Below are 26,506 nucleotides of genomic sequence, written 5' to 3'. Positions count from 1 at the left end.
CTCTTCCCTTTCCTTTCAGAATACAGCAAAGCCAAAGAGCTCCTCTGTGTGCCCGTGGACGTGACAGACACTTTGAGATGTTTTAGAGAGACCTTGGAAAAATCCAAATATCACAGCAGATCAATCCGACACAGCAGAAAGTTGCTTTCGTTATTTCTTGCCCAGACACAAGGTAAAATACAGTCGTTCCGTGGCATCTGTGGGGAATTGGTTCTAGGACCCTCTGTGGATACCAAAATCCGTGGATGTACACGTCTCTTACAGTCAGCCCCCCTCCCCCACCCCCCGTATCTATGGTTCTGCATCCCCAGAAATGGAGGGCTGACTGTACTTGCTCTACATCCCTTCCTCTTTATTTACCCAGGGTACCACCCCGAGGGTCTACTGTGTTCTGCCGTAGGTTCCTGCTTCCCCCACTTCCATGCCCACTCCCTGCTGCCTTTCACTTTCTTCTTGTCTAGTGGATTACATCTCTGTTTCTCACACTTTATTCCAACCAAAGCACTGCCTCACTCATCTGCTTCTATGCCTTCTGTGAAATGAGCATAATCCCTAAGTGGAGTAAATATGGAAGCAGTGCTATAGTCTTGTTTTATTTTTATAAGTAGATGAATTGTTTCATACCGAATTAACTACAATCTTTTACCAAAACACTACTTTATCAATGTCTAAGAAAGGGATGCATTTTAATATACACATCTAGTAAAATTTCTTATTAATACCATAGGTTTTGATCTTAGAGATTTCTTGTAGCTTAAAAAAAAGATATTCACTGTTCTTGGTTACATTACACTTGTTTTCTTCCTTCTCAAAATCTATTGATTTGTAAACTCAGTCAAAGCAGGACTTCAAGTGGTTAAGTGGTAACCTCAGAGAGAAAGAAGATACTCAAATTCAGGCCGAGAAAAATCTCAAATTATCTACATTTAGGTAATTTAAAATTTGTTAAAACCCTAATTTGTATATATAATACTTGCTGTTCACATTTATCAGAATAAGAAGAATAAACTTAAAGAATAAATTTAAATTAATAAACTTAAAAAAATTGTATTTTAAAGTTATTAATAATAGATTTAAACTTAGCATCTGGAAGCAGCCGGAGAGCAGCCGCAGAGCACAGGGAGATCAGCTCGGTGCTTTGTGACCGCCTGGAGGGGTAGGATGGGGAGGGTGGGAGGGAGGGAGATGCATGAGGGAAGGGATGTGGGAACAGATGTATATGTATGACTGATTCACTTTGTTATAAAGCAGAAACTAATAAAAAAAATTATTAAAAAAAAAACTTAGCATCTAACTAAGATGCTAATAGTCTCTGAACTGATCTTTTAGAAGTTTGACCAATTTTGTTTTACAACCCCTGACAAGTTTTATTTATGTATGTACATATGTTTGTATGGATGTTTGTATCAATATACATTCATTCTTGTTGCTGCCCCTTCTCCCCGTAGAAAGCACTTACTATGATATGTACCCACAGTTTTTGGTTGTATTGTCCACAGACACACATTATATTAAATTGGCCCTCCACATCATGTTTAAACTTCTTTCAATTATGGTGTATGTTAAAAGTGGTTAGGGATGTGAATAAAAAAAGCAAATACAGGGCCTCCCTGGTGGCGCAAGTGGTTGAGAGTCCGCCTGCCGATGCAGGGGATACGGGTTCGTGCCCCGGTCTGGGGGGATCCCATATGCCGCGGAGCGGCTGGGCCCGTGAGCCATGGCCGCTGAGCCTGCGCGTCCGGAGCCTGTGCTCCGCAACGGGGGAGGCCACAACAGTGAGAGGCCCGCATACCGCAAAAAAAAAAAAAAAAAAAAAGCAAATACAATTCCTAAGAATGGTTTACACCACCTCAATCTGAATTTCACCTGGTACTAAGATATTCTCAGCAGTTTATCCCCAGTCCTTGGGCTGTAGACCTAAATCCATTTTAGCTTCTTTGTCTCTGAGGTTTTTGACTACTTACCCTAGAATATTTTTCCTTTTTTTTTTTTTTTTCCTGTGTGTTCTCTTTTTTTCTTTTTGTTTTTTTTTGCGGTACGTGGGCCTCTCACTGTTGTGGCCTCTCCCGTTGCGGAGCACAGGCTCTGGACGCGCAGGCTCAGCAGCCATGGCTCATGGGCCCAGCTGCTCCGCGGCATGTGGGATCTTCCCAGACTAGGGCACGAACCCACGTCCCCTGCATCAGCAGGCGGACTCTCAACCACTGCGCCACCAGGGAAGCCCCTGTTCTCTTTTCTTATACAGAGACAGGTTCTTTCCCATTTTTTTTTCTCCCCTCAGGTCAGAAGTACCTCTGCACTGCTTCTATCCCAGAGATCTCTGCCCCAGAGGCAAACTAACATCTTACTGTTGGAAACTCTTTTTAAAAAGGCAAACTCGGGGCTTCCCTGGTGGCACAGTGGTTGGGAGTCCGCCTGCCGATGCAGGGGACACAGGTTCGTGCCCCGGTCCGGGAGGATCCCACATGCCACGGAGCGGCTGGGCCCGTGAGCCATGGCCACTGAGCCTGCGTGTCCGGAACCTGTACTCCGCAGCGGGAGAGGCCACAGCAGTGAGGGGCCCGTGTACCGCAAAAAATAACAAACAAAAAAAAAAAAGAGAAAAGAGGCAAACTCAAAACCTGTGCAACTTCTGCCAGTCCCCACGAGGAGCAAAGCATTATCTCAACATTTACTTTCTAGCAAACTGCCCCCCTGTGCTGTTCCTTATGAGGTAACACGAGTGTAGAGCACATCACACACCTGGGCTCTTCAGAAATGATTCGAGATACGAAGTTTAAGGAAATGGTGTCCTTCGAGCTGTAAATGAGTCTCAGCGCTGTACAAAACCCTTCCTTCCTTCTCCTTTTCCACTTCTACTTTTTTCCTCCTCATCAACTTCCCTTCTTTCTCCATTTTTAAGTTTCTTTTAAATTTTTTTCATGAATTTAGGAGACAAAGGAGGAATGAACAATTTAAAATTCACTACCAGAAAGGTGGAGTTTTGCCTGGGGACAGAAGAGATGCACATGCCAACACCCCCTGACCTTTCTCAGGAGCACTTCCAAGTCTTCAGCTCAGTGGAGAAAAGCAAACTTCCCTCCTCACAACTTGGACTCGTAATTTCTTCTTATTATGAAACTATTAGTAAGATTTATTCATTATGTGTTCATTTTCAATATGATCTGTCACATTAATGTTGAGATTGCGTTTGGTCTTGAAATGTTATCTTTTTTAAATGATTTTTTAAATTTATTTTTTTATCGAAGTATAGTTGATTTGTAACATTGTGGTCGTTTCGGCTGTACAGCAAAGTGATTCAGTTATATATCTATCTATCTATATATTTTTTCAGATTCTTTTCCATTATAGATTATTACAAGATATTGAATATAGTTCCCTGTGCTAGACCGTAACTGAAATGTTATCTGTAGAAGTAGGATGAAAGAGCTTGAACATAGAATCTATTCATCACGCCCTCGTGGACAGTGACAAGCAGCGTCAAGACAAGCAGCTTCCAGCCCCTCCCATCCCCCACTTTCCCAGACTGGCTGTCACCATTGTGAGATTCTAGGCACCGTCCCATCTATCCCACCTTAACTGAATCTGTGAACCGTTTGTCGAGATGTGGCCGCTGTTATGTGCTTTTGCTCTGCCCTGGCTGATTCCATTTTCCTTGTCTTTCCACTTGATTTGGTTTTTCTACAAATTCAGCAGTATAAATTCAGCCCATGTTGTAGACCCAACGTCCCTCCTTTTTTTATAACAGACATTTTGTAACTCCCCCTTTATTCTTCCTATGCACATTATTTTTAAAAATCAATATAAAGCTCTAAATATAAAATGAAGGGTAAATCAAATGAAATAACTTTATAATAAAAGAATCTATTTGTTGGTATGTAAGAGCTTAGGCACTAGAGGTATAGAGAAGCAATCAGATGCTCGCATATAGTATGTAAAGTATACAAGATACACATGAATGTGACAGCTACGAATGCAGACTGATACAGGTGTATTGGTAACTCAAGTACTATCAGCATTGCTAATTTTGGTGACATGATGTTCTAAAATGGCAAATCTAGGCCATTCTGGACAAAACAAAATATTACAGTGGTTGCATTTCTGGAAAACTCAGAGCATTTTGAACACACGCAAACATACCCTTTCTATGAAATGAAGTTAGATGTTAGACTCAAATAATTATAAATAGGTTTCTCACCTTTTTCCTCACTGTGGGGGAAGGTTCTGTGCATGGCAGGCCATCAAGTGTCAGGTCCTTACCTAGGAAATACTAGCAGATGCCCCATTGTGACAACTAACAAAACCCTCCTCAAATTTCTGAAATACCCTCTAGGGGACATTGCTGCCCTCGTTAGAAACCATTGCCATGTTAGTTGGGTTTTTTGGCTACACATCCTGGAATGCATGTATTCATCAGAAAACAACAAATTCAGGTACTATTCAAGATGTGCTTTTTTGCATTTGGGTAAAGGAAGAATCCAAAGTGCTGTGCTCTTGTCACATCCCTGATCAAAAACAAACTGTTCAACGCTTCCCATGTGCTGTAGAATAGTGTCCACATTTCTCCACGTGGCACTCAGATGCCTCCGTAATCTTGCCACTACCCGCTTCTTCACCCTCCCCAGAAAGCGTATTCCGGCCACACACATTGCCACATATATATACCCAGCCCTTTCTGCCGCACAATTTTTCTGGATTTTTCTCCTTCACCATCTCAACCTGCCCGACTCTTACTGTACTTTCTCCACGTTTCCCACCTCTTTGACCCCATCTCCCACTCCATGACATTAAAATAGAACATCGTTTGCTCTCTTTCTCTACCCACATTGTGTGACATTTAAAGGCTCTATTAGCTTGAAGTTTGCTTATCTACACAGTTAAGGTATAAGGCAATTTAAAATATTCTTGCAAATATACAGGAAATATTTTCCAGGGACTGACATTTGTTCTTTCACTTGATTAAAAATACAGATGTTCTTCAAACCAACAATGAAAGAAGTCTTAACGTTCAGGCATTGCATGAACTTGGAAGTCTTCTTGTCTTCGCACAAAAGAAAAGGTAGTTTTTAGGAGTCAGTAAAACAAGGGAAACTTTGTTCAGCTGAAAAAATGTTTAATTATTGTGAAAAATACTGCCTTTCATAAATTTTAGTCTGTTGATAATATTCCATTGCTGCATTTTATTCATCAAATGCTACCTGAGAGAAATGGTTATGAGCCATAAATGGTATAGATCCATTCTCTAACATTTTAATTAAAATGTCTCTTCAGTGCATTTGCCTTCCCTTTTGGAAGATAGATTTCACAACACGGATCTCAGAAAACATGTTGCTGCATGCTCTCTTTCTCTTCTAGGGCTGCTTTTAAATGTTGGAGTCAAGCTCTTGACGACATATTCAGAAAACAAGACGTGCTCCATACATGGAAGGAGTATGTCAGCTCACTCACCAATGCCACTGACAGCTGTTCACCTCCAGGTTCCAAAGACTACAGTGAGGAGTTTCTGTCCAAAGTTGGCATTTGGGGCTGTTTGCAAGGGGCGGTGATAGCAGCGAAGATAGCACAGTGAGTGTGACGATGGAGCAGTCTGTGTTGTAGCTGTCGCCTCCTTTGTGGGCTGCCCACCCGTGCCATGTAGGGTGCCACACCTCACACACACTGGGTTCCCGGGCAGCTGTGTCCGTATCATACAGGCCTATACGGTTTACTTATTTGTGCTGTTTCTTGTTGATGGCCATCTCCTCTTCCTGTTAACACCTGCCACACCTGGAGTGTGAGAACCACGTGGGCATAGGTCCTTGTTCTGTTCAGCAGTGTATCCTGAGTGCCTGGCATGGAGATGGGATTCAATAACTACTTGTTGAATGAATGAACGAGTGGATGAACAGCTGGTATTTGAGAAGGAATAACAACGTAGAGGCAGGCTGACTAGGGCCTAACTTTAGGGCCCCCAGCAAGTTACTGATCCTGCCTGAGCCTCAGTTGTTCTCATCTGTAAACTGTGGTGACAGGAATTACATGACGTACTGTATTAGTTTGCTAGTACAGACTAGCAGCAGAATACCAATCTGTGAGCAATTTATCATCTCACAATTCTGGAGGCTTGACATCGAGATCCAGGTGTTGACAGGGCTGGTTTCTTCTGAGGCCTCTCTCCCTGCTCGTAGGTGGCTGTCCGCTCACTCTGTCCTCACATGGTCTTCCCTCCGTGCATGTCTGCATCCTAATCTCTTCTTCTAAGGCCATCAATCATATTGGCTTAGGGCCCACCCTAATGACCTCATTTTAACATGATTACCTCTTTAAAGACCTATTGCTAAGTATAGTCACCTTCTGAGGCACTAGGGGTTAGGACTTCAACATATGAATTTTGGGGGTGCAGTGGGTCACATAATTTAGCCCATAACACAGACTGTATTAGTTTCCTATTAGTGGTATAACAAATTACCACAAATTTAGTGCCCTAAAACAATACAAATTTATTGTCTTATAGTTATGGAGGGCAGAAGTCCTAAAATCAATGTGTTGGCAGGGCTGAGCTCCCTCTGGAGGCTCTAGGGGACGATCTGTTCTTGCATGTTCCAGCTTTTAGAGGCCTCCTGCATTCCTCATCTCGGCTCCATCTTCTGTCTTCAGGACCAAGAGCCTGTCATCTTTCTCTCTCTCTCTCTGAGCTCTGTTTCCGTCCTCACATCTTCTCTGACTCTGACCCTCCTGCCTTTCTCTTACAAGGATCATTGTGATTACATTGAACCCAGTAATTCAGGATAACTTCCCTATCTCAAGGCCCTTAATTTAATCACATCTGCAAAGTTTTTTGGTTTTGGGGTGTTTTTTGTTTGTTTGTTTTTTGCCACGTGGAGTAACATATGCATAGGTTTGGGGGATTAGGACTTTGATTTCTTTGGGGGGGACCATTATTCAACCTGCCCCATGTAACATATGGGAAAGTCTATCACAATGCCTCGTACCTAGTTAGCACTCACAGATATCTTAAATATTTGATTAATGTGAGAAATTTAGGAAGTATGAAGAGAGTAGAGGTACAGGTTTCCTTTACCTCTCTAGTTACATTTTAGGGTGTGGTAGGCAAAAATCTGCATAGTATTTTGAGCTGTAGAGAAAATTTTTAAAAATAATAACTTGTCCTAGTTAATAATCACACTGTTTTCAGAAAATTAGCATTTGGACAGGGGAAGTATGGAATTACCACTTTAAAAATATCAAACATTTAAAGATTTTTTAAAAACTGTCAAGTTTGATTTTTTTTTTTTTTTTTACCACTCCTGGGATGGAACTCTTCCTTATACACACACACACACACACACACACACACACACACACACACACACACACACGATCCCTGCGCAAGTTTGAGTTTATAAGTTAGTAGAGCTTGGCAGCAAAGAATAGAAAGGCTGAGGAAGGTTCCCAGCTTGAAAAGAACAGCTGTAGCATTCCTGCCAGAGGACACCTCAGCTTCTCTGAGCCTCTGAAGTTTTTACTTAGTGGTTTTCAATCAACAGAAAGTCATTTCCTGGTTACCCAGCTGGAAGTCTGACTTCCACAGGCTCTGTGATACTCCAGGAGCTTTGGCTGTTCTTGGGGACTCCTTGAGGAGAAGAAACTTCTCCCCACACTGTTCAGAAGGTAAAGCACCACATAGAGAAGCTGAACTCAGACTGACGAAGTTATTAATATAGTGAAGCCCACTGGTGTGATTGAAATAAGATTTAGAAGAAGGTAATGTGGTTTACAGTTGCAAATTTGAGTTTCAAGACCCACGTAAAGAAAACTCAGACTCTACTAAGGGACATAAAACGAGACGGTAGTAAACGCAGAGACATTACCTTAGTCTTTGGTGGAAAGACTTAATGTCATCAATGGATCCATAATATACTGCTGGTGAGGAAACACACTGTTTAAATCTGTGGGAGGAAATTTTTAAATTGTACTCATCAAAAATTTGATGTAAAATTGTACACCTCCTTTTCCCCAGAATTCCACTTCTAGGGATTTATGCAGTGGAATTAATGGGACAAGTGCTCAGAAATGTAGGTACAACAATGTTTATTTCAGCGTTGGAAAAAACCAAAATGGAGATGAATATTTTAATACTATGGTACATGCATATGATAAAAATATTAAAATCTGTAAAATAATGATGTAACTCATTATGTCCAAGAGTAGAAAATTTGTCTATAAAATAATATGTATTGCATAATTTGAGTCTTACTGTGAGTGTGCATGTGTATTATTATGTGTATTATTGTATGTAGAAGAAAATCTAGACGGAAAGTGGCCAAAATGTTACCAGTAAATCATGTTTAGGTGGTAGGATTATAGGTGACTTTTCATTTTATTTTTTTTCTATCTTTCTATGTCCTAGATCTTATATGAGTATGTAGCAGTTTTAGAATCACAAAGACTATTTTAATTTTGGAAAATCTATGAGTATTAGAGATGTATTTATATAAAAATAGTCTTGGAACATTGTCTATGAATGTTTCTTTTTCTAATACTTAGATTTATTCAGACATTGGACGTTGAAAAGAGAACCAACTGTTGCCTTTTGTCTGGGTTACTCTTTCAGGTAACATTTCCTATATACCTTTCTACAGTAGCCGGACCATGCAGTCAGTAAAAAAAAAAAAAAAAAAAGCAGTGGTTTAGCATATTCATAAAACTTGCACGTAGGGAAATAGCATGAACCTTGTTTAAATATCATAAGCCCATCTTTCCTTCGATGGCTGAACCCCTGTGGCATAATATTCAGCAGAGTCACTTTTTTCATTTTCGCTACAGAAGGAGGAGTTTTACAGATAAGGAAACTGAGTCTCCTGTCCTTCGTAATGTCATGTTACTAATGAGCAGTGAAGCGAGTCTGACTGAGTCTAAAGGGTTGCCTTAAGTTGCCTCATCTCTAAATAAAGTTTTGCTCAATTGCGTGATGTAAAATATACCATATAATGAAAGCAAAAAATAAGTTGAAGACTATAGAAGTAGAGTGTCTGCAGTTCTTAGGATTTGGGTTTGACTTTACTGAAGAAGAAAGGAGCTTTTATCTGAAATATAAGACATTCTAAGATTTGGGAACATAGCCAGGGGCCTCTGCAATCTCCTGAAGGTTCTCTTTACTTTGAAGAATGGGACAGCCTTGTTCTAAGGAGTCTAATAGCTTATGAAATCTGGATAGATAAGATCTTTGAGAAAGGCTTCTCTGAGCATATGGCCAGAGTTTTCAATTTTCTTATGTTCCATACACTTCTGGCCTGTGCTTCAAAGGGAAAAGGTGGAAGAGGCAAGGATGCAAAGGGAATGATAATCTGAATTGGATTCCTTCTATTGCGTCCTTTACTTCTGATATTCTTCATTCCTGAAGATAATGCTGTTTATGTTTTAGAAATAAGTAATTTTTTGCTTAAACATGGACATCATTTCTTTGTAATATGACACTTAAAATTAAAATTAGCTGGGGGATTTATTTTTAAAACCTTGCCTTTCTTTTTATGATTTTAAAGAAAATTTGTAAAATGAAAAATTAAACAACTGTGTAATATTTTAGACTAGGTATCATAAGTTTAATGAGCAATCTGATTAAAATTCGTTCCAGATATATACATTAAAATAACTTTATGATGCATTTGTCATCAAGAAATGTTAATTGTTTAAGATAACATAAGAAGCACTCCTAAATGTACAATTTGATTTTGTGTATTCATCTTGTTTCTGAATGTCTGGTACAAAGTTGGTCATATAAATTACCTAAGAAATATTGGTCAATTAAACAAATCAACTTTTTACTTAATTCAATAAAAATTCAAAATTACCTCTGCTTGATTTAGACTTCTGAAATACATTTTTCTTTCCTCTACTTATAGGTTGGTATAGTGGAAAGAACATAGATTTTTGAGTTACATAGACATGACTTTGAATCTTCTTTTTGCCATCATTAGCTGTGTGACCTCAGAGAAGTTAATTGTTTAAGCCTCAGTTATATCACTTGTGAAATAATAATCCTTCCTTCTAGGGGTAGGTTAAGTGAGGATTAAATGAGATAATATTTACAAAGAATTTACCAAGAGTGCCCAACACAAAATTGACCCTCAACAAATGATAACTTAATATAATAATTTCTTCTTAAAATGATAATTATTCAACTACCATGGAATTTAAAAGGCCCATCTTGAGTGGTAAAACCATTCGGAACCTATAGTCATGAGGATATTGATAAGTATCATTTATTACAGGATACAGTGTGCTAGGCATACGCAAAGCATTTTGGGAAGTAATACATGTACTTATCTTTCTCTCTCGCTGTTGCAGATGCAAGTTCCAGCTCTTCATTTCACCTTTTTCATTTACAGGGTTTGCTTAGAACCACACTTCTACACCCTAAAGCTGCACGTTGCTATGCTCAGTATGAAATCACTCAGCTTCTTCCCGGCATCGAGCTCTTCTCGGACAGATACCGGGCTGACATCTGCTCTGTAGTTGCAAGTCTGTATTATGTAATCCGTGAACTGCACTTTGCTAAACAAAATCTAATAGTAAGTGATTTGTAAAATCGATAAATCTTAATTCGCTGTGGTATCTTACCCCACTTACCTTATACTTTTCAAGTTTTACTAATGTTCTTTTGGTCAGTTCTTATTTAACTTTTAAACTCTATTTTCGGGATTCAGATCTGTACTCCAAAATGAACTATATTAATTAATATTCTTTCTTTGACATCACTGTTTGCATTGCCTTTTGGGTACAATAGCCATATCTATTTGATTTTGTTCTCTTATTTTACTCTATTATTTTACCTTTCTAAAAAGACATTTGGTGAAATTGACTAGAATGTTGCACTGGTCTCAAACACAGGAATCTAGTGCACTTATAACTTCACTGCATTAAGTCATGCAGGTCATATCAGTATCGAAACTCTGGGAGTATTTCTTTATTGAGATAAATTTATCTTTGTGTCTTGTCTTTTCTGTGTTAAGTGAAAAACAGATTCTAACTGTGAAATTAAAGACAGACACTTCTTAATATCCTAGGAAATTTTTTAAAAATCCAAATACAACTCTCTTTTCCTTTAGGGAAATAAGCCACAGTATGTATCTCATAAATTTGAAGTTGACTGCATTTTAAACATAAATTAGGGTGTTCTGTTGGTTATTTTATATTTTATATTTTCCTCCTTTATCTTATTTGTCCTTTTTTCTTCCTCTGTGCTATTTCCTCTACCTCTGTATCTCTTTTCCCCTGTGTTTGTTTGTTAATATATGTTCTTCCTCTTTTTCTGCTTCTTTCCCTTTCCTCTACAATTTTCATACTTACTTTCTTTTTTCTCATGTATTGTTTTCTCTTGTTCTAAATTCACTCTCTCCTTATATTGAAAAGATTTACTGCCCCCTGATATTAGTTGTTAAATTATAATGTCATGTGTTAAAGTGAAGAGGTTGATACATGCTTTTAATACTTGGCAGATTTGGCAGAAAATGGTTTATTAGAAAAAAATAACAAAACAGTGCTCCTCTCTTGTTAAGGGGATTCATTTCTGGATTTAGAAAATAGTTTTTATCCCCTGGGTAACCTTTAGCTGCCTAGTCATATTCATATATAATACATATCCCTGCCCTGGAAAAGAAATGAGACTTTTTTCTCTGAAGCTTGAGAAATTGAGAACATTTTTCTGAATAATTAAGCAATTGGCAGCAATAAAATGGTATGTTTTTATTTGTCACTAAAGAAAAGAAACAATCTCAAAGGTAATAGCCAACTCGCTTTGTGCTGCATTAATTACAGAAAAAAGTATTGTGTTATGTTTGTAGAGCACCATTGTAGAAAAATGTATTGTGTTATGTTTGAAATCATTTAAGACCAGTTTTAGTCCTTTTTAAAAACTGTTGCTGTTAGCAGCCGCCAGTTGACTGGCAATGAGATTCCTTAGCTAAACTTGCAAGATGTAAACAGTTTCCATTTTCTATTACACTACCTTCCAGAAGGAGCCCAGTGGCTAAGGAGACAGCTGTAACATATAAAATTTGCTAGGGGACCCGTTGCTGTGGGGTCATGGGAAATAGTTTGCTAAATAATAAGGATCCCAGTCCCTCTTCTTGCTCCATCTGCCTTTGATGGAGCAGGACCCAGTTGTAGGGACTGAGCTTCAGTTTTAAGTTGAGATCAGGAGCTGTTCAGAAGTCTAGGCAAAACCGTCCCTCAACACCTGCCTTTAGCTGGATACTGGTTTGGTCAATTGAAAAATTGATAGTCTGTAAGCTTTCACATATATCCATGGGACTTCAAGAAGATTTGAACTTTGGGGTTAATTTTAGGAAAATAAAAATGTTACATGAAGAGTAAGCTTGCGTTTTAATCAGTAGAATATATGCTCTATGAAGGCAAGGACTTAGATTTTTTCTCATTCAACAGTGTCTGACATATAACAGGCCTGTTGTAAATATTTTTTGATGATGGAGATATTCCAGTTGAAGACAAATAGCTGACATTGAGACGAATAAGTAGAAGCTATTAGGGGACATGGATGTGAGTTCCTTTGCTTTAAATTCTGCATTTATTTGATAGCTCATTTGCTAGAATGTTTCCACAGGCCTCAGTAATTCATACATATATGTTGAAATAATTTTTTTTCAAGGAAGATGATTAACTGGATTTTTATTTTTCCATGCTTAAGGAAATGTGAAACCTAGGTTTTGGGTATCAAGTAGCATCTACTTGGAACGGTTAAGTCACTGATAGCACTTTAAAATTCTGATAGAATTATGAAACATATGTTAGGCAGATCATTTCACTTATACCAAACAGTACAGTCTTCTAATATGGAAAAATCAATCACAATTTTGCATAACATCTGTTACATCAGTATTTGGGTAAATTGTATTATTAGGTTATTAACTTGATAAAATACGTTTCAAAACAAAGAGTGTTTTTCTCTTGGTAGATTCTGCCTCTTCTTGCATTGTACCAATATTTTGTTTCTGGAATTTGCCAAGACCTAGTCAGAAATCTAGAAGCAAGAATCCTCAAGGTATGTTTCAAGCTTTTTAAGACACTTGATATTTTTGAACTGTTAAAGATATTGTCATGAATTACTTTTTTATTATTATCATCATAAGCTGATAATAATATATGGTGTTGTACTGATATTAAAAAAAAACTTGCCTGACATTTTAATAAAGTATGAGAAAGAGCCATGTAGAAAGGCTTAGATCATTTTATTCTTGGGCCACAGTAAGGTGAGGAACAGCTACCCCTGGTAACAAGGCTCACCTGACAACATTCAGCCTAGAAATCACCATTTCTGAAAGACTGGTTTCCTCATGGAGACTAATGAGTCATTTCCCAAAGTTTCTGGGAGTTTTTTTGCTAAGGATCTTTATGTATATCATGGTATACAGGAGGGTTTTTTTTATTGCACAGACAGTTGAGGTGATAAAATGCACAGGCACTAAATTACAATTAATTCTGTAACCCAGAGGTCAGGAGGCTCTCTGCCTTCAAGATTCATGTGCAGTTGGCTTGAACCCCATGTGGAGTGGGGAACATCAAGCATCTTGTTTTCTCTGCCCCTTTTCCCAACCACACATGGTCGCAGGCTCCCACTGTCATTGAATTTGTTTTGTACATGGATCCTTTCAGCAGCCAGCGAATTTGCTCCCTGTTCTGCACTTCTTCATCTCTAATATGGAATTCAACCCTATTCCCTATTTTACACACACACACACACACACACACACACACACACACACGTAAACACACACACTATATCCACCCAAGGTCTTTATTTCTATATTGGACTTTACTGAAAATTGGGAACATAAGGAAATTTTAGTTGAGGCAAACCCAGCAACTTAAAATAGAATATTTAGCATCTCTGAGTTTAAAATATTTCTTGCCCATTATCCCACTCTTTTGCCTCCTATCCCATGGTTTCGTCAGCCGTGTGCTAGTAAATATTTCACAACTCACTCTTAAAAAAAGCTTTGATTTGTAACATTTGCAATTTCCATGGTATAAATACTCCCACTGCAGCTGACTTCAGCCTACCAACTGGGCGTTACTGAACGTGGGGCTTCGACAAGATGTGCCTGGTTGGCTCTTGCAATTGCGGGTGAATGGGCTCCCACACTCCCCTAGCTTAGCCCTCCTTCTCCTTTTTTGGAAATACCCTTCTTCCCCGATCCTTCACATTTTCTAATAAGGGAAAATAAGACTTGCCTTTGAACTGCTCTCTCCATCAAGACCCTGCCTGTGGGCCTTGTTTTCAGACCCAAATTGTCCATTGCATTCTATTTCTAAATAAAGGTAACACCTTCCCTAACAGGAATTGTGATGCTCTTAAGATAATACATTTTAACCTGGGAATAAATAATTTGTAATCAGCCATGAATTCTGGTTCACCCTTTCTGAGTTACTGAACTCTTAACAGTTCTCTGGCTTTTGAATTCTAACAACAGTTTTTAAAAAGCTGCATACAACTTTTCTCTGTTTTTAAAACAGTGCTCTCTTCAAGACTGCAAAATTCTCGAGGCTAAGGCCTGTATCTTTTGCATCTTTTGGATCCGTATAGTGTCTTGAGTAATAAATTTATATACTTGATATTCAGTAATTAATTGTTGAATTGGGTTTAAAATCTTTAGACATATATCAAGTGCCTACTGTCCACACTCTCCTTGGTGTTTGGTGGGAACTCACCGAGAAGATCCTTGGTAAATGTTTATTGCTTTATCTTTGAAACCACATTTATCAAGTATTTCCTATATAAAGGCACCGTGTTAGTAACTCTAACCAAAGAAATGTAACCCATGGTCCTTGCTTTTGTAAAGTGGTGAAAATAGGGAAGAGAAATGGGACATACACACAAGAGAATAATGTGTGTACCTCCCACTTGATCATTTCCAAACGAGTGTGATGAACACTACTTCCAGGAATTTGAAAGAGGGAAAAATAAAATGGCTTTGGGTCTCTAGGTTTTAACCAAGTAGATAAGATTTCAGCTTGAAAAAAATAGAACTAACTGAGTAGGAGAGGGGAAGAAGGGAACATTCTCAGCAGACAGTAGTGTGAAAGATGTAGAGGTGAGGAAGTATTGACTTGTTTAGGGGGCAGAGGTGGTTGGGTTAGACTAGGGTGGAGGTCTTGAGCAGGCAGTTTGGAGAAGATGACATGAGGACACCAGAGGTCCGTGATGGGGAGGAGACCAGGGGCCCAGTCTTGAATTCCAAGCTGAGATGTAATATGGAGGCTGAGCAGTGAGACAAAGGAGGAGGTTGTGGTGTCAGAATTGGGTGACAGTTTTATTCTGATGTCACAGGAGGGAAGAAGCATGGATGGGTTGCAGTGACAACTAGTAACATGTCAGAAGGCAGTCCAGAGAGGCACTGAAAGAATCTGGAGCAAAGGTTTTGATTAAATGACTATGTTTTATTGATTGTTAGCACTTGCAACTGTTTTTGTACTAGAGTAGCTTAAAAGCCAGTGAAGAACTATGGACTGTCTTCTGTAGCCTTGGGTTGGGAGAGGGAATTCATGACACCGTTTTGATCAGGAGAAGGATGTGATCAGATGTATCTGGTAGGCGTGTCAGGAACAGAGTGAGATGGGAGTGGGATCTTATCAGCATAGTAGGACTGGAAACGCAGCTAGGGTGTTGGCAGAAGCACTGAAAATGGGCAATTAATGCATCATACAGAGGAAGGGATGATAGCCCCCATAGGCAGAGTTTGCCTGACCTTCCCGAACTAAACTGGGGTCAGTGAGTGGGAAGAGAGAAAAGTCGTAATCAGGAAATAGCAAACAGTGATGCTTTCTGACAAATCAAAGAGCAGTAGATCACACTGTTAAGTCTCTACAGTTGCACTAGTGTCTTCCAGGGGAAGCTTTAAGACCTCTTTATGATCAACTGGTCTGGCTTCACTTTAGAACTGTCAGCATCCTGAAAGATTTATTACTCTCAACATATCCGGCATTCCTGGGAATGGTTCTGTATTTGTATGACTGAAGGGTTGATTTATGAGTGGTTCTTTTTCCCATCTGGCTTGTTTGTGTTCACAGTGTTCGTTGTTTCTGAAAATACATGTCCATTATTATCACCATGGCTTTTTCATATGGTCAGATTGGTTTGATAAACTGAACCAGAGATGGCCTGAACAGGTGGTCCATGTACAGCAATCTCACAGTCAAGCCCAGGGGAAACACCTTACACAGATACGGGGAAATGTTTCCTCCAAGGGGCAAAGAGCTCCAATGACTCCCTAATGCCTACTTTGATATTATATGGCACCAGGGAGATTAGAGCCCAAGGTGTCTTAGGCAAGAGCCAAAGTATGCAACTCAATAGACAAGCTGTTTTCTCTTCATCATTAAAAATATTCCCCTGACTTCTTATGTTTTATTTTTATGTTATTGTCACATCCTGTTTCCTTCTAACTTACCTTCTTTTTATTTCTTTAAAATTGGTACACTCTTGAGATTCCTAAGATAGTAGTTAAAGGAAAAGAGAGAGTAAGATGAGTATAATGTTGAGAATAAAGTGGATTTTCTTTTTCTGTGTTTTAGATTTACATCATCTTCACCCAAGTTTGTACTTCACTCCCTGCTTCCACAATCTACCCATCTCTGTTCTCTGTAAAGTCACTAGATGTTTTCAAAACATAAGTAAGGTACAGACCCTGCCCTGTTCAAAACTCTCCAATCACTTATCATGCAGGGAATCAAATCCCAAGTCTCCACTCTGGTCTACAGGCCCCCATTCGCACCTACCTCCCAACCCTCTTCTCTCTCCCTAAGCTCCTGCCACACAGGCTGTTCCCTGAACACACCAAGACCCCAGGATTGCTCCTGCCACCACGTGACCTTTGTAGTCAAGATCCCCTCAGCAGTTTTCACGTCTCCCTCCATCATATTATTCCCAAACCTTCTCTTGAAGGTTTTCTCCTCAGAGAAGTCCCTCCTAACCACAGTTTCAAAAATAGTATTTTGTCAGTACCTTTTATCTCTGTTCATACTGTGTATATCTTCATGTATCACTTAAATTTAGCTAACCGTATATCCCAATGGAGGTAACCTCCAAGAGGGCTTGGTGCAGAAGAGGAGCTCAGTATACCTGCTGAATGAACACATGCATTTGATGATTTGATTTCTTCTTGTAATTTCCTAATTGAAAGTCTTGCTGGATTATATTCAAAATAAGCCATGTACAATATATAGTTACCAATTGACTAATGTTGTTAAATACATGTCTGTAAAATCAACAGTGTCCATTGTGGATAAGAAAATGAACAGTTGATGCATTGTGGAATTCATCTCCTGGTTTGTTTGACATTCCTCAGAGCGTTAGAGAAATCAGGAGTGTTCTTGTTTTGTCTTTCTTTTAAACCATACTTGACCATGGAACAAAAGGGTGAATTCAATTTTTTAAAACTCTTCTGTGTCTATCCTAGTTTTTAAAATGTGTTTGCATCTGATAAAGTAAGCCACATCTCATGAATGGCCATTGTTTTGAAAAGTCGCTTGATGTGATTTACTAGCTTCTTGGTCGCCTGCACATGTGAACTGGCTTACACACAGACACATGTATCTCTACCACTGTGTTGTCTAAACATTAACTTATAATGCGTTACCAATATGAAGCAGAAATTTTGGATCTGGGAAAGTTGATGATTTTTCTCTAAAATTTTAATTTTGTAAGTAAAACAAATGGTTTAATTGAGAATCTCTTTTTTTTTTTTTTTCTTTTCTTTATAGATAGAAGTCCTTATAGATTTGGGATTCTTTTCCGAAGCCTTTCATGAGATATCCCAGATTTTTTATGGAAAAAACATGCCTTCTTCAGTACCCGCTGGCTGTAAAGCTACTGGAAGAATGAAGGTAAACCTGCCAATTTGATTCAAAGCTATTTTTAACCTTTTGAAGGTCCTTTTGAAGGCTACATTCCTAAAATCTAGGGAATGCTTCCACAAAAGGGTATTTACAAGTCTCTGGTACTGCACACTTCTTTGTTAAGGCTGATAAGAGCTAACATCAGACAAGGTTTCCTTTGTCTGAAATGGAAGAAGGGTGGGTGTCATGACAGGGAGGGGAGCGTGGTCTTGCAGTAGGTTTTTACTGTGGAATTTTGACTTTGTGTTATCATGGACAGTCTCAGTAGACACACTGATCAGCCACTATCTCTTAGACTTTTGGGTCTGAGCTTATAATTTCTAGTTAATAGTTTTAGTCAAAATGGTCTCTCTTCATGTTTTATTTGGATATTTTGATTTATAGGGCTTCCCTGGTGGCGCAGTGGTTGAGAGTCCGCCTGCCGATGCAGGGGACACAGGTTCGTGCCCTGGTCTGGGAAGATCCCACATGCTGCAGAGCAGCATGGGCCCGTGAGCCATGGCCGCTGAGCCTGCGCGTCCGGAGCCTGTGCTCTGCAACGGGAGAGGCCACAACAGTGAGAGGCCCGCATACCGCAAAAAAAAAAAAAATGATTTATATACTTTATACCAAAGAGTTAAGCATGTGTTCACATTTCTTCTGATTTTTGTGAGGAGAGAATGTTCCTCTATTTTGTCTAGTCTTTTTTGATTTTGGGAGAGAGTTCTACCTGGCTTGCTTAATTTGTATTTGTAAATTGCATGATTGAAGCATCCTTGAAAATGAATACTGACCTTTATATTTAAATCAGAGTGAGCTCTTACTGTCCTCTGCTTTGGTTTTTGTGGTGATCTGGGAATCCCTGGGTGATCTTGCTTGGGGCAGATGCTTGGACCCTCATCCAAGGGCCAGCAATAAAGGAAATAGGAGGAAGCAACAAGTCAGTTCCCTGGGAGAGACCATATGTGTGAGCAGTGAGACTGGCAGACACGATACATGCTGGTGGGAGTCAAATTCAGAGGACCTAAAAGAAACTGCGGAATAGTTATGTCTTGAAAACTACTTGCATAGGCAGACATATTTACATATAATGCATACATTACTTCAATGTATACCTCTAAAATATTGCTGCTTTTTTCTCAATATGACTGCTACAGTGTTATAATTTATCGTAATGAGGTTAAGTGTCAAGTTATCTACAGAAAATCCTAAGAGGGACGTTCAGTAGACGATTGGATAATTGTGTGTATGTCTGTACATCTACAGTGGACCCTCTGTATCCGTGGGTTCCACATCAGTGGCTTCAACCAACCATGGATTGAAAATATTTGGAAAAAAAATTCCAGAGAATTCCAAAAGGCAAAACTTAAATTTTCATGCTAGCAAGTATTTACATAGCATTTACATTGTATTAGGCATTATAAGTAATCTAGAAATGATTTAAAGTATATGGGAGGATGAGCCTAAGTTATATGCAAATACTGTGCCATTTTATATGAGGGACTTGAGCATTGCAGATTTTGGTATGGGGGGTGGGGAATCCTGAAACCAATCCCTCACAGTTACCAAGGGACGACTGTATATTTATCTATCTAGCTATCTATGTGGGAGTCAGTCACGTTTTTTGGTTCATTTTCTATAGCACAAACTATTTCATCTTGTTACCTGGGTTAAATTAGCAGTATTTTCTTGCTTGCTTCTCAAGCAACAGCCTTTCCCTGTTGTAAAATAGTTTGCATTTTGTTATTTAAATTATATTTTAATTCATTTAAAAATATTTATTGAGTGCTGACTGAATACAGGCACTAGTCCAGACATGGGGATAGAGCAGTAGAAAGATAAATGGAGTTATTGCCTTCCTGGAGGCATGTTACTATTGGACAGTCCAGTGAGGAAGACAAATAAACACATTAAGCACGTAACTACATGTCAGATGGTGACATGCTCTGATGGACAATCAAGCTGAGTTGAGGGGACAGGAAGTGACCAGAGCAGTGGGTAGCTGTGCTATTGAGGGTGGTTTGGGAAGTCTCTCTAATAAGGGAGTGAAAGATTTGAGGGAAAAACCTTCCAAATAGGAGGCAGTGCAAGGGCAAAGGCCTTTAAGATGTGGTTGAGGAAAACCAGGAAGGCCACGTGAGGCTGGATTAGAGAGGAGGAGGAGGAGAGGGCAGGACCCAGGAACCAGGTCATGTCGGACCGCCCAGGGCTGGGTGAGGACTGGAGTTTACTCTAAATGAGATGGGAAACCTTGTAGAGCTTTGAACAGAGGAGCGATGGGACAGGAAGTAAATTTCAAAGAACCGCTTTGCTTGCTGTTTGGGGAATGGGCTGTGGATGAGCTTGGGTATAAATAGGGAGACCAGGGAGAAGGCCTTTGCCAATGACCTGAGTGAGATGTGACAGTGGTCGGGGTAACAGTGGTGGGAGGAGTGAAAAGTGGTAAAATTCTGGGCACATGGCAAAGGTAGAGCTGACAGCATTTGCTAATGATGGTTGAGATGTGGGATGTAAGAGAAAGAAGTCAGACCTGACTACAGAGTGTTCAATGTGAGCAGCTGGTAGCAAAGAGTTTTCATTGACTGAGTTGGGGAGTCCCGCTGCCCCAAGGCAGGGGTGGAGCGTGTTAAGTGTGAGATTCCTAGTGGACAAGCAGGTGGAGATACAGCCTAGGTAGGTGCAGAGAGTATATGTTCTGGAACTCAGGGGAGAGGTTGAAGCTGCAGGTAAATTTGGGAGCATTGGCAGAAATGTAAAGTCATGGGACTGGGGGAGAGCAGCTGGGGACCAAGGCAGATAATGAAAAGTAGACGGCAGAGGACTGAAACTTGGGGCCCTCCACATTTAGGGTCTGGAAGACAAGAAGGAAGGGGAAGCCCGTTGGGTAGAATAGGAAACAAGAGAGTTTTCAATGGTTACTGCTTTCACCAAAACAAATAGACAAGTGGTCTGAAACTCATTTTTACAGGTAAATTCCAAACTTCATTTTTTATCAACTAGTTTACGTAAGACAAAAGTGTGGGCGAATTGTTTCCCGATGGATTATGACTTCAAATTTTGTATTCTCAAAGTTAATTTGCAGCTTTTCCAGCTTCAGTTGGGAATTTAAAAAGTGTAATTAAAAGAGGAAGTGCGTTCAGGGTTTATAATTAAAATAGGTGCCAACGTTATTAGGCTTCAGGCTAGTTATTTAAAGACAGGATTAATGAATTAAATTTCAGTTGTAAAAGCAGTTACTGGAAAAGTCTTACAGATTATGATTGAACTTTTTTTTTTTGCGGTACGCGGGCCTCTCACTTTTGTGGCCTCTCCCGTTGCGGAGCACAGGCTCCGGATGCACAGGCTCAACGGCCATGGCTCACGGCCCCAGCAGCTCCGTGGCATGTGGGATCCTCCCGGACCGGGGCACAAACCCGTGTCCCCTGCATCAGCAGGCGGACTCTCAACCACTGCGCCACCAGGGAAGCCCTATGATTGAACTTTTCACGGGCTTTTAAATAAATTCTATTTTTAAAAATATACTCATATTGGGATTCTGCTCTCATCACCAAATCTAAACTCCCATCATTAACCCTCTTCAAATTATATCACCAAAGATCTCTCCCTGGGTTCAGTTACTCACTTTTCAATGTGTTAAAGGAAATAAAGAATATCTTCAAAAAAAGAAATGTTTTTAAACACTTACCAACACTTTCTTCTGATAAGAGCAATATGTGATGTCTTGATTTAGGGGTTCCTCAAAAGCAGATCCTGTGTCAAAGATTTGGGAACAATTAGTGTGTTTGAGAGATGATTCCAGGAAGAACAGTGAGTGAGTGGGAAAGTCAGACAGGGAGACGAGGAAAACCACTTCACAGAGCATTAATGAGATCCCCGCCACAGGCAGGTGGGGCCTGAAGAGAGACAGTCTCTTGCCCCTCATTGGTAGGGGTTGCTCCTTGCACTTTCAGCCTCTCCTGAAACTCTCCTGTGGCCACAGAATGCCCTCAGGCAAAGAGGTACAGGTGCTCGAAGTAGGATACCACGCACATATGAGTGGCCTGTTCATGGAAGATGCTGGTGACTTCCAGGTGACCAAGAGGATGTGGATGTGGTATTAGTATTGACATCTAAGAATGGGCACCTTTTAAAAAGGGCAACTGTACCAGAAGAGATGCACCCTCATAACGATACAACAATGTTCTGTGACAAATGAATTGAATGTTTTCTAATGCAGTATTATATTTAGAGCCAAACATATTAACAGGTAATTCACAAACAAGGGAAGAACCAAAAAAAGCATCCTTGTGAAGAGTAATACAACTTACCTCAAACTGGCAAAAACATTTCTAAGTGCTAATATGCAATGCTGTTGAAAGTGCAGTAATCCTGGCATTTTCATACAACATGGGTGGAAGGTAGATTGAGCTACCCCTTTCCAATTTTCTCAATATAGTCTTATCTTATGACCCAGCTTTTCTGCTTCCAGGAATCTATCCAAAGGTGATAATTAGAAATACCAGCAAAATAGTCACCAATATTATTTAAACCAGGGCTGAATGGTGGGGTGAGGATGAGAAGTGGTCTTCTTAGATGTCTAACAATAGGAGAGAGGTTATTATGCTACATTCATAGGATAGAATGTTACTGAGCTATTAGACAAGGTTTACAAATAACTTAATGGTGTGGGAAAATAATTATGATGTAACATTTAGTGAAAAGGAATCCAAATACATATATAAAATTTTAAAATACATCAAAAAGAAATTGGTAGTAAAGACACCTAGATATTAACATTGACAACCTAAAGATGTTGATTTTTGCTTTCTTCCTTATACTAGTCTTTTCTGACTAGAGCATGGATTACTTTTATAATAAAGATTATATTTAAGGTAGTTTTGGAACACATTAACAGTTTCATCTAAAGGAGCACTCAATACTCTTGTTTCTAATATTAACATTTTGTATATTGGCAGCTATTTCAATCATTTGACTCGGGAAAACCTCTTACTAGTAAAGAAAATATGCAGGTAAGGATAATGATATTTTATAAATATTGGATATTTAGTGTGGATAATTTTTGAGTCATTTCAATCTTTTTGGTATGTATAATCTTTGTTTTAGAATATCTCCTGTGTAATATGCTCTTCTATGTCTGGTAATGGAGTCTGATCTCCAAATATTGAGGCCAGAGATACAGTCGGACCCAAACTGATCTGGTTTTCAGATGGAGCAAATATCAGTTACTGCTCCTCAATTTTCAATTACACATGCATATTCAGTTTGCTTATCTAGCCATGCCAAGTATCTAATATCTATCTAAGTTACCTAATAACTTTGATCATCAGTAAAGGATTTTGTGATAGCCCACCTGTTCAATACTGCTTTTACTCGGATTCATTGCCCCAGTCTGAGACTGCCTCTCAGCCAATGTATGGAAGGTTTTCTTTTTCAATTTTTTTGGAGGGTATAACTGACATAACATTGTGTAAGTTTAAGGTGTACAATGCATTGATTTGATACATTTATATATTACAGTGTGATTACCATCATAGCATTAGCTAAAGGAAGGTTTTCATATGACATTTTTTATAAGCAATTCCTCCAATTTCCCCACTATTTTTTACAAAGAGAGGACCAGACTGCCCATCCCAATAGGTTTATTCCTGTCATTAATGGAATGATTGGGTTTTAAAATTTTGGTGACCTAAAAGCATTTAAATTTTATCAAGTCATTAAAAAAAAATCTTAGGGACTTCCCTGGTGGCGCAGTGGATAAGACTCCACACTCCCAATGCAGGGGGCCCGGGTTCGATCCCTGGTCAGGGAACTAGATCCCACATGCATGCCGCAACTGGAAGTTTGCATGCCACAACTAAGGAGCTTGCCTGCCGCAACTAAGGACCCGGTGAGCTGCAACTAAGACCCAGTGCAACCAAATAAATAAATAAATGTTAAAAAAAAAATCTTAGTGTCCCAGCAGTTTGTCCACTAGGAAGTGTTGGAGTGAAGGGTGGTAGGGCAACCATTGTTAAGGGGGTTACAGAGGGGCAAGGGGTTCACACAGGTAGGCGAGAGTTAATGCATATAGACGGTACACATAGTTTTTGGTTTTTTTAAATGCTCAGAAACAGCATTCTGTTTCACTAAGTAAAGTATTAATTTTTATGAAATAACTTTGAGAGACATTTCCTCAAAATTGCTTTATTTTCTTCCTCCGTAATTTTGATAGGAATTTATCTACCTTTTATTAAATGTAATCTTATTACTTTTCTATTATTGTTAATTTTATTCTACAAACTTCACTTTTAATTATGCTTCAGATGATTCATTGTTTTTGCCTTAAAATTTGTTTTAATTTATAAGAAAGTTGCCTGGAATGAAAGAACTGGTATTAGGAAGGTACAAATACATATTCATCTTTCATTGTAGTGTTCTGAGACCTTGGGATGCTTCAGAATATTTATTTCTTTCCAGTCATAAATGCCAGGGCATCCTAAAAACACTTCTTTTGGTTTTGGTTATAAAAGTGGTCTTGGGTATAAAAGGAATGTTTGTCTGATCTTTTTTTTTTTTTTTAAACAAAAAGAGACTGACAGTACTGTATAATGGAAAACCGATTTCTATTAGCTAATTAATTAAAACAGAACTGTTGGTCTGCTTAAGACACTTCAGATTACACTTCATATTTTCTGTATAGAGGGAGAGGAAGAAGTGTTGGATAGCATTACTAATTAATCTTCTTTTGATCCTCAAGAGTTTGTGTGTAATTGTCAGGGCTCATTAAATCACTGTTTGCTGTGGATAGAAAAGAGAAATCTTCTCCTACACACACACCCCGCCCCCAACCAGTCTGAAGTTTCTTTTCTAGATGGAGAATGTCAACCATTTCCTTAGTACGATCATTTGTTACCAGGTCAGGCTCAGAGTTGCTCCGTGTCTGGCTGTTTTGCAGGTATTGCTTTCCACCCTTTAGAAGGGCTTAAGGTAGGAGAATGAACAACAGCAACAGATCTCCCCACTGCGAGCATTGCCTCACACTCTCCCAAACAATGAGGTTTTTCTTTTTTTAGTTCACGTAAGGCAAATAATTTACCTTTTTTTTTTTTTTAGAATACATAGCCCCAGCATCTGCCTTTTATATTAATTCAACAAATATTTAATAAGAGCCTGTTGTGTGCAAGGTACTCTTCTTGTTCTGTCAGATAAATACATCAGTTAATAAACAAAACAAATTCTAAGCCCTCAGGGAGCTTATATTTTAGTGGGCAAGACTAGTAATAAACATATATATGTACATGTTATAAATGAGTAAATTATATAGTATGTTAGGAGGTGAACCATGCTGTAGGGGAAAATGAACCCAGCAGCTCATAAAGGAGATTGGGAACATGGGGCTAGACTGGGGTTGTAATTTTGAATGGGACAATCAGCTTAGTCCTCACCGAGGTGACATTGGTGAACAGACCTGAAGCAGGTAAAGGAGCAAGTCCTGTGAAGTCTGGAGAAAGAATAATCTAAGAACAGGCTACAGTGAGTGCAAAGGCCCTGGGGCAGGATTGCCTAGCTTAGTGAGGGACATCTTGGCCAGTGTGGCTAGAGTTGTGTGAATGATAGGAGAGCAGTTGGAGACAAGGTCAGAGAGGTTGGTGGTGGGGTGCTCAGATGGAGAAGGGCCTTGTAGGGCTTTTGTCACCTAGGCTCCTACTCTGAACAAAAGAAGGAGCCACTGGAGCGTTTAGGGCAGAGGTGTGGCCTGATCTACTTGTGTTTTAAAGGGATCACTTTAGCTAATCCATTGAGTCTACTGTGTGCCAGGTACTGTCAACTAAACACATTAGTTAACCAATAATACAGATTCTCAGTCTTCACAGAGCTTATACTGTGTGTGTGTGTGTTTGTGTGTTTGTGTGGGAGACTAGGAATACAGTTTTGGACATGTTGAGTTTGAGATATCTGTTAGACATCCAAGTGGAAGAATTGAGTCACAAGTTGATTATATGAGTCTTGAGTTAGAAGAGAAGTTGCACCTAGAGACAAAAACTTGGGATTTAATCAGCATTTAGATGAGATTAAAACCATGAGCCTGATTAAGATCATTGAAGGGGAGAGAATGAGGGGATGGAAGAGGATGGAGCCCTGGGACACTCCAATATTTAGAGGTATAGGAAAAGAGGAGGAACCAGCAAAGAAGACGGAAAAAGAGTAGTGGATATAATAAGGAAGAAACCAAGGGAGTGTGGTGGCTTGAAAGCCAAGAGAAGAAGCTTTTTCAGAAGAGGGAATGATTAATAGTGTCAAATTTTGCTGAGAAATGCACTACCATAATTCACGAAGTCTTAAGCATGCATTTTTAAAAACATTTAATAGCTCTGCAATCAGAATGCATTTTACAATTGTGGGCATGTGAAAGTTTAATTGGCGTATAAAATAATGGTGTCTTAGATTAAAGTAACATGGCATACGAAGACTGAGAATTAACCATTAGATTTAGCCAAGTGTAGGCCATTGGTGACCTTGACCAAAGGGTTTCAATGTAAGGATGGAATAGGTTTAAAAGCAAATGAAAGGAGAGAGATTGGAATATTGACAACCTTGTAGGTTGTTGCTGTTAGGGGAAGTGAGAATTAGGGTAGTAACTGGAGGAGGTAGTCAG

The 26,506-nt window shown here is 39.3% G+C and overlaps 1 protein-coding gene across 2 annotated transcripts in view; it reads left to right on the top strand.

The window, feature by feature from the left end:
• CFAP54 (cilia and flagella associated protein 54) overlaps window positions 1-26,506 on the top strand; it is a 310,560-nt gene that overhangs the window by 177,012 nt on the left and 107,042 nt on the right. The window contains exons 40-48 of one of the 2 annotated variants that reach the window (XM_060113373.1): window positions 20-172; window positions 2,932-3,126; window positions 4,972-5,059; window positions 5,356-5,565; window positions 8,527-8,593; window positions 10,368-10,550; window positions 12,953-13,039; window positions 17,758-17,880; window positions 22,827-22,880. In XM_060113373.1, the coding sequence (XP_059969356.1) occupies window positions 20-172; window positions 2,932-3,126; window positions 4,972-5,059; window positions 5,356-5,565; window positions 8,527-8,593; window positions 10,368-10,550; window positions 12,953-13,039; window positions 17,758-17,880; window positions 22,827-22,880 (1,160 nt within the window). The remainder of the gene's footprint in view (window positions 1-19; window positions 173-2,931; window positions 3,127-4,971; window positions 5,060-5,355; window positions 5,566-8,526; window positions 8,594-10,367; window positions 10,551-12,952; window positions 13,040-17,757; window positions 17,881-22,826; window positions 22,881-26,506) is intronic. The other variant, XM_060113374.1, reaches the window with a different exon arrangement.

Source organism: Mesoplodon densirostris, chromosome 11 (genome assembly GCF_025265405.1).
Source record: "Mesoplodon densirostris isolate mMesDen1 chromosome 11, mMesDen1 primary haplotype, whole genome shotgun sequence".
Lineage (NCBI taxonomy): Eukaryota > Metazoa > Chordata > Mammalia > Artiodactyla > Ziphiidae > Mesoplodon > Mesoplodon densirostris.
The sequence above is the reverse complement of the archived record's forward strand: the minus strand, read 5'-3'. Positions and strand labels throughout refer to the sequence as shown.